Source organism: Propithecus coquereli, unplaced genomic scaffold, assembly GCF_000956105.1.
Source record: "Propithecus coquereli isolate 6110/MARCELLA unplaced genomic scaffold, Pcoq_1.0 Scaffold206, whole genome shotgun sequence".
NCBI lineage: Eukaryota > Metazoa > Chordata > Mammalia > Primates > Indriidae > Propithecus > Propithecus coquereli.
This window is the reverse complement of record NW_012145634.1, coordinates 1,691,332-1,699,610: the sequence shown is the minus strand read 5'-3', so window position 1 is coordinate 1,699,610 and position 8,279 is coordinate 1,691,332. Positions and strand designations below refer to the sequence as shown.

At 45.8% G+C, this 8,279-nt stretch overlaps 1 protein-coding gene across 1 annotated transcript; it reads right to left on the bottom strand.

Moving 5' to 3' along the window:
* Window positions 1-4,081: 4,081 nt before the first annotated feature.
* Window positions 4,082-6,633, bottom strand: LOC105810186 (chromosome unknown open reading frame, human C22orf31). The gene is given in 5 exon segments (XM_012644114.1): window positions 4,082-4,317; window positions 4,320-4,575; window positions 5,491-5,535; window positions 5,538-5,939; window positions 6,582-6,633. Coding segments are annotated over 5 exon segments (888 nt in total). The 5' UTR covers window positions 6,585-6,633; the 3' UTR covers window positions 4,082-4,135.
* Window positions 6,634-8,279: the final 1,646 nt, after the last annotated feature.

Genomic DNA, 8,279 nt, shown 5'->3' with positions numbered 1-8,279 from the left:
GCTGCATTAAATGAACCACATCATGTGTAGATACTGTTGTCTCCCCGGAGGGAGCTCAGGCCTTTGAAAAGCTCAGGGCTACACCTGCCTTAGAAAATGAACCAGAAACTTGAAGTAAAGCTAGTTGATATGGGTACAAATTCTGAGGAACAATGCAAAGCTGCCTCTTTCTTTCTTGTGGCAAATCCCAATGTACAAAGTGTCGGGTCTTCTTGGAAGCCATTCCTCTCCAGCCCACACCTTTAGGCAGGTGATGGAAGCAGCTAGGAATGGGGTGTACAAGGTCTGCGGCACTGGGGAGTCGGGTCAAGCCATTGCCCCAGAAGCTCTAGGGTGATAGGGACGATTTAGGAACCTAGTGTCCTCCACCTGTCCCCTTGAGTCATTGTCCCAAGGAAAGTGACAAGAGGTCTCAGCCCTGATCTTAGTGGAGATCCAGGTCATAGTAAGGGCAGTGTTCTTGGCGGGGGGGTGGGGGGGTCCTCTATTTGAACTCTGACCCCTGGGGCAGGGAAGAGGAGACTCTCCCCCCTCGGTGGTCCTGACATTGGAGTCCTTTGCAAAAATACTTTGGGCTTCCTGCCACTGGCTGCAGAAATGGCTCGACGGGTGTGTGGGGGCAAACACCCAGGAGGAATATAGTTTTGTGGCCTTGGTGTCTGATGGGGCTTGGGGAGGGTGCTCTCCACCCACCCAGCTGGGGTATGCCTGTGCGCATGCATCTGTGTGAGGGCAGCCACGCCCCTTGGCTGCTGTTTCCTTGGGCTGCCTTCCTGGGGGCACGTGCCCAGACCCCATGAGGTCTGCACTGAGCTCCATTTGAATGATCCCTTTCCCATCCCGTTCCCCATGGAGTACTGCTGCAGGGTTATTCAGCCCTCTGCCTCATGGCTGAAATTGTTCATCTCGCCTGCAAATGTCTACTATCCTGTCTACCTAATGCACTATTATGTATTGATTTTCCACGAGACAGAGAGAGAGGGAGACTATCAGATAGTTTAGACCCAAAGGGTAGGTTTTTGTATATTTTTCCAGCCTTCTGGTGTTTTTTTCCTTTAAGGAGGAGGGGGGAGAATTTAAAAACCCAACCCGTTTTGTTTTTAAGATGTTTCATTTTTGAAAGGGAGAGAGAATCTATTTAAAGCTATTCCAGATCAGGGATTTTCATCCTTTCTGTCCAATGTATTCCTTGTTCTTAAAAAAATTTTTTAGAGGAAACTCTATTAGCCCTTGTGTTCACTAACTCTTCTGGTCACTTTTATTTCTTCATTCAGATATTTGTTGCCATCCGAAAAAGTTTGGCCCATTGGGTCTAAAAGCTCATTTGTGGAATAGGAACCTTGGGATGTGGTCGCTGTAGATAGGGAAATAAGGACCACTGTGGGTTGCCAGGCAACTGTGATGACCCCTCTCTGGTCAGGCTCACAGGAAGTTGGCCCAGGGTCCAGACAAGAACGTTTTGAATGAGAATCTCACTATATCAGAATCCTTTTCTCTTAAAAACCCTAATGTATGATGAGGAAATTTACTTATTTCTAGCCAGGATCTGACAAAGAAATTCCAGCATCAAATGATCAAGCCATTTGCCACTTAGGGACTCACTGCACTGAGATTGTCTTCCAGCCTCTGGGGTGCAGTCCCTTAGGGGGTGGTCCCCGGGGCTGTGCCCAGCACACCTGTTGGCGAGGGTGTGAGAAGCGCCTAAGCTGTTGACATGTGATCCGGGCCGCCTTTATTTCTCGGGCCAGGAGTAGCAGCTGCTGAGGACAACAGCTTGCATGACGTGGTTTTAGGAAAGGGGGGTGTGGCTTTTAACATGAACTGCAAAAAGCAGCTTCTCATTGTTGAGATTTTTTGTTTGTGGTTTTGCTTTTTTGTTTTTCATGCCTTTGGGTGCATATTATCTTCCTTGTCTGAAACCGTACTCCTGAAGTGGCTTTCTTTAGCCCTGGCTTGAAAACCACTCCTCAATAGCCTTAAGCAATAAACAGATGAGTAGAGAATGTGGCTTCCACTGGGCTTATTAAAATAAATTTGTCCAATTTTCACTCGAAAGAATGGTAACTACAGATGGCAAGGAAACATTTAAATTTTAATTAATGAACTTTTAAAACCTTAAATATCAACCATCGTCTTTCAAATTTGTGTTAGCTTATCAGGGAGATTACAGGATAAAATAACCAAATATCTTATTTCATCACCATTTAAATCAAAAGGAATGTCCTCTTTGAAGTCGTAAGACTCCAATAATGATAAGTATCTTTTTCGGGGGACTCTCAGTGGTGTGTAATGGTTATATAGCCACAGAAACTGGGAGCATCTCGTTTTCCACTGAGAAACTCCTCCAAGTCAGGGTGTGATGGTTGGACATGACCAAGTGACCCAGCCCTGGGTGTAGGACAGCCATGGAAACTTAAGAGTTCTAGAACCAGCTAAAAATGGAAGATTGGGTGTTCTGACCAACAAGGTACCTGTTTAGGGATACAGCCCCGGTAAGCTGGCTTTAACTCTCTCAGTCCTGTCCCCTTTTCCTCCAAACCCAAGCCCCTTTATAAAGCCCCATCTGCTGTCCCACTGCTCAGACCCCCGCCCCCCTTATGTGCTGCTAGTCTCTACTCAAAGTTCATGCAAGACTAATGCTTTTAAAATGAGGTCTAAGAAAGAATTACTAATCAAGAGTATTGTTTTTTAAACAGAACTGCCTTTTTCTACTCTTTATATAAACTCTATTGTGTTGGTCTAACAAGGCACTATTTTAAAAAAATTTTTTTTTAATTTCTCCCATAGCACTTAAAGATATTTTGTAAAGACTTTGCTGTAAAGATTTTGTAATAAAATGGTCTAAGGGCTCTTTTTCCAACATTACCATTTTTTAAAAATGTTTTAAAAGCTAGAAAACAACTTATGTATATTCTGTATATGTATAGCAGCACATTTCATTTATGGAAATATGTTCTCAGAATATTTATTTACTAATATATTTATCTTAAGCCATGTCTTATGTTGAGAGTGTGACATTGTTGGAATAATCATTGAAAATGACTAACACAAGGCCCTGTAAATACATGATAATTGCACACAGATTTTACATATTTGCAGACCAAAAATGATTTAAAACAAGTTGTAGTCTTCTATGGTTTTGTAACAAGTTGTACAAATGACTGTAAAAAAAAAATACAATTTTATCAAGTATGTGTTATGTGTTGTCATCACTCTGTTCGGTAAATGGCTGTAGATTCTACAAAGGAGCGGTGTTTGCATGGGGCAGTGCTTTTTAACTTAAACTTGACCATGGAAGCATTCGGATAGCACCCTCTCCTGTTAACATAGAGTCCAGATTATTGGAGATTTAGGTGGTGTCTCGGAGAGGATCTACTAGAGTGTGGGTTTATGTCCTTGAAGTGGTGGTAAGCTTTTCGCTCAGCCCGGTGTGGAGGAAGCTAGGGAAAGTGGTAGACAGTGACCAAGAATCTACCAATCTACTTTTAAAAAATAGGAACCAGGCTGGGCGTGGTGGCTCACGCCTGTAATCCTAGCACTCTGGTAGGCCGAGGTGGGCGGATTGTTTGAGCTCAGGAGTTCGAGACCAGCCTGAGCAAGAGCGAGACCCCGTCTCTACTAAAAATAGAAAGAAATTAATTGGACACCAAAAAATATATATAAAAAAATTAGCCAGGCATGGTGGCACATGCCTGTAGTCCCAGCTACTCGGGAGGCTGAGGCAGGAGGATCGCTTGAGCCTGGAAGTCTGAGGTTGCTGTGAGCTAGGCTGATGCCATGGCACTCTAGTCTGGGCAACAGAGTGGAACTCTTATCTCAGAAAAAAAAAAAAAATTGGGGAACCGTAGGCTGGCTATAAACCATCCGCTTTATCTGCCAGGCCTTTTCCTACCTTGAAGACTGAGAGACAGACCCTCAAGCCCTTGTAGGAAAAAAACCTGCAAGCATCTAGCCCTTGAAATTTTCCAATCATGAGTGACAGGCTCTAGGTCTTGAGTGAATCCGGCACCCATTTGTTTTGCTTCCCGGAGAGGGTAGTCATTAATTTGTAAAGCACTATTGAGATGACGTGGAAAATGCAAAAGAGGTGTTTATTTTTCAGACATCTAGCAGAGAATATCCAAATCCCATGTTCCTATTTTTCGCTTTTTAACTCGGGCCGTTTCTTGAGCACAGGCTGCTCTTGGGCATCTAGACGCTTGCTGCCTGGAAACGGGTCCCTCTGAGCACTTTCACGGGTGGCAGCCTGACCACACAGAGCCTCCCAGAGCTTCTGTTTAACGATCTTGCCCACCTCCAAGCTGTGCCTCTTGGGGGTCCTGAAGGGTTCCGCAACATGGGCTCCGGCACAGCACGGTGCAGAGCCCGGTACCCTTCCGCGGGGAGGCCGTGGATGGTTAGCGTGTCCTCCGACAACTGCTGCCTCTTTCGGGCTTTAGGAAGCAACACTTGGCCCTTCCAGGCTGCTGTCGCACTGTCCCAGGGTAGCACTTGGGTGGCGGCCACATGTTCAGCATATCTGTCCTCAAGATCTTGGCGGACTGTTGGTTTTTTCTCCTTTGAACTTTCTTTGCTCTAGCCAGGAAGAAAGCAGAGAAGTCAAAGCTAAAACTTGAGAAGGGAGCTCAGAATAATTATCTGGGATTTGTGTCCCAGAGTCTTGGTTAAAGCAACAACCAACATTTGTCTACCATGTTCTAGTTTACGGAATTCCTTTATGTGTACCACTGCGTGTGTTCCCCATAACCCTGTAAGGTCAGCGGGAGACGGCTTTAAAGGCAAGGAAATTGGAATGGGTTTGCCCAAGGCCACACAGCTGGAAGGTTAATAACCACAGCTGTCATCTGTTGAATACCACTTGGGATCCTAATTATTTACTCTGTGCCAGGCTCTGTTCAAAAGCCCTTTGCATGTATTAACTCATTTAATCTTCATGAATCCCTAGGAGGGAAGGGCCATTATCCCCCTTTTTATATGATAATATCAAGGCACAAAGAAATTAAGCCCAAGGTCATCCTCAATTATAGTCAGAGTTGGGATTTGAACCCTGACAGCCTAGCTCCAGGGCACACTGAACTCTGCTGGCCACCATGGGGTGACAGAGCTGGACTCAGGCCTTGGAAAGCCAGTTCTCCACGTGGAAGTTGACAGCCACATCTATGGTGGACCTCTGGCATGCGTATGTGCACCAGCACACACTGCCCGCATCCTCGCTGCCTTTCTCACCATTATTTCCCTTTCACGGCAAGTTCCTCTTGTCTGTGTATGAAAGCCACCTCGTCCTTCTACAGGACTGAGCAGAGTGTAAGTAATAAATAGCATGACTCCAGATCTGGTGCTCGCTCCCCTCCATCACGCTACACCCACCCCCATCCTGTCTTCAACTTCAGGATTTCCTTCACTTGGTAGAAATCTGGGCGTTAAGTGTTCTCTAGCTTTCCCCTTCCGTCCTCTCCCATCACATTTTCTCCACCACCCGTCATCATCTACCTCTCTGATGCCTCCTGCAGGCCTCCTGCACCCAGGTGAGCCTGGCAGCTGCCCCCTGGCCACTTGCTCTTGGAACTGACAGAGCTTCTTATCCTGGCCCACTGGGTGGCTTTCATTGCCGAATCGTCCTTGGGCTTTAATCTCTTCGAGAGTTTTCCTTCTCCAAACTTGCGTGGTACCGGGCAGCACTCGTCCTTCAGTTGCCGCCTGAGCACAAGCTTAACCAGGGAGAATGGACTGGCGATGAATGGGTTCTTTACAACTTCCCAAGAAGAGGTGGTACCTGGTGCTGAGGCACTGATGCTCTGCTTTGCACACGTTCTGGCCATCCAGATGTTGGTGAGTGCTGGCAAGTCCACATAGCAGTCCTGAAGCCTGGTGTTTAACAAGACAGACTGTCGGAGTCCATAGATGGGGAGGCTGGGGTCTCGTCTCATGTAGATTGGATGCTAGAATTATAAGGGGGGAAAAAGGAATTAACAAAGACCAGTTCTCAAGCAGAGACTAGAAGGTCTACTTTGAAGGCAAAGTATTAACATCTTTTTGAAGACCATTCATTCCACAAAGTTCTTAGAAATCACGCTATGCCCCCTCTTGTGTCCTCTCTCCTGCTCGCCAAAGCCTTTTGTTCCAAGCAGGGAAGAGATAGTAACTTCACAAGGTCACGGTGATATTCAGGCTCTCAAAGAACATAGCTCGTTGAGGCAGGAAGTTACAAGGACTAGAAGATAATTCCTGTCTGCTGGAAACGAGAGGCATAACGAATGGGAGACAAGGTCACTTAAGACTTCTATAGGAGCTGTAGACACTCCTCAACCATGCTGCAACACGGAAATGACAGCAGGTAAGTTCTACCAAACCCTAAATACACTCTCTAGCCAGACTGTCATGGTCAAGAATCGCTGCGACACAGGGAAATATATACACGCTGGGGTCCATAAAGGCAGAAGCACAATGCAAATGATGCTGGCCTCCATTTCCTGGGACCGGCCAAGAACAAGAGAACAACTTGAATAGATTAGAATCACATATTTAAAAAGACCTGACTTTCTAAGAAATGTCATCCATAAAAAAAAATAAAATCACCTTACCATATTTCAGTTGCCTTAAATTTTATTTTAGCTAACTTAGTAGGGGGAAGAAATAGTATTTTCTTTTTCCTTTTTCTCTTTTGTTGTTGTTTTTTTTTTGGTTTTGGTTTTGTTTTGTTTTAATATTTCTAGTCACGGTCTTTCTCTGCCTCAGTCGTGCACTGGCCAATTGCAGTTGGTTTGGATTTTTGGCTCACATACAGGCAGTTTTGAACCATTATCTCTAGTATTTGTGATGTCACTTTGGTTTGTGATGTGAGTGTGGGTGGGTGTTACATCATCAGATTTTATGGTTAAATTATGTTGGAAGAAGTTTTATTTTGTTTTTGCTTACAGTTTCAGAAACTTCTTAAGCCCTCTTTTCCCCCCAAAATGGCTTGGTGTATTTTGAGGGTCCTAATGTTCTTAAGAAGCATACTTTGCACAAACTGTAGTCAAATATGCAGACCAGATTTGTAGATACATGTAGTGAGCTGCACCCCCACGTGTGCAAAAGTGTCCTCCTTCATGCACATAAAGATGGTACTGTTAAAGTCTCAGGATAGCTGCACTGCCAAGGTTAGGGACCAGAAATGAAAAAACACGTTCCTGCAGTCCTGGGCACCTCTCCCTGTGTCTGTGTCTGTCTCTGTCTCTGTCTCTCTTTCTCTCTCTCTCTCAGGGAGAATACATGTTTTCTGGAATGCGGTTTTATTTTACATCCCATGGCAAATGCAGTAATTAGAGCTGTTAGCAGTGTCAAGGGCTTGAAACAAGAACAAAGAAGCCTCTTCCTGGGAACTCTTGGGCAATGCCCCTTGGCTCCTTATCAGGTGCTGGTCCTGCTGGTGGTTTGGATTTTTCGTATGCAAAATGCCAAAGGAGGCTCCCTCCCAAGGGGGAGGAGAGTGAAATGATGGAAAAACAGAGTGCGAGTCTGGCAGAGGCTCCTGGAATCGAATGTGTTGCCTGTTTGAATTTTGAAGTGTTGTCCCTGGAGTGAATCAAAGCCTGCGGGCAGACTGCACCACAGGCCTGGTGGAACCACCTCTAGGCCCACAGCATTTGGACCCACAGACACTTGGGAGGACAATGGTGCCCATTCAGCCACGAGCCCTGGCCTCACCTCCCAAGAGGTGGGTCAGTTTTAGAGCAGAGCCTTGGAAAGGGTTTGTCTTTGGGAGGGGTTTGCGAATGTCTGGGGACTGGGCAGGCAAGCATCCTTTCCGAGCTGGTGAATCTTGGAGAGGTGACACCAGGCTTTTGCGCTACCCAAAAATCACCGTTTGCCTTTACTCTGCAGAGCAGGGAGAGAAGGGAAATGTTGGGTGAAGAAGGCATAGTAGGATTAGCTCTTCTGTTTCTCCTCTCTCCTTCGCCATCTTGAGTTTGGCTTTCCCAAACCTCCTCTTTCCAGATGCTCATCCATTCTATTTACTGTCCTAGTTCTTTTACTCAATGACCAAGTGACACAGCTCTGACTCCGAGGAGCACTTTGAATCTCCTTCTTCTAGCACAGAGCTGTTCACATGGGCGGCACTCTAAATTCGAGCAAATTCTGCCTCTCTCCCTTCAGTGTATCTCACTTCAGGTGACTGTGCCCCAACAGGTAATCCTCACCTTCCTTAAAACTGACCCAGGGTACGTTGGCCTATGCTGTTTCTCCTAGGTCAATAAATTTAGTGTTTACTGGATGCTTTTGAAGGCCGGGCACGGTTC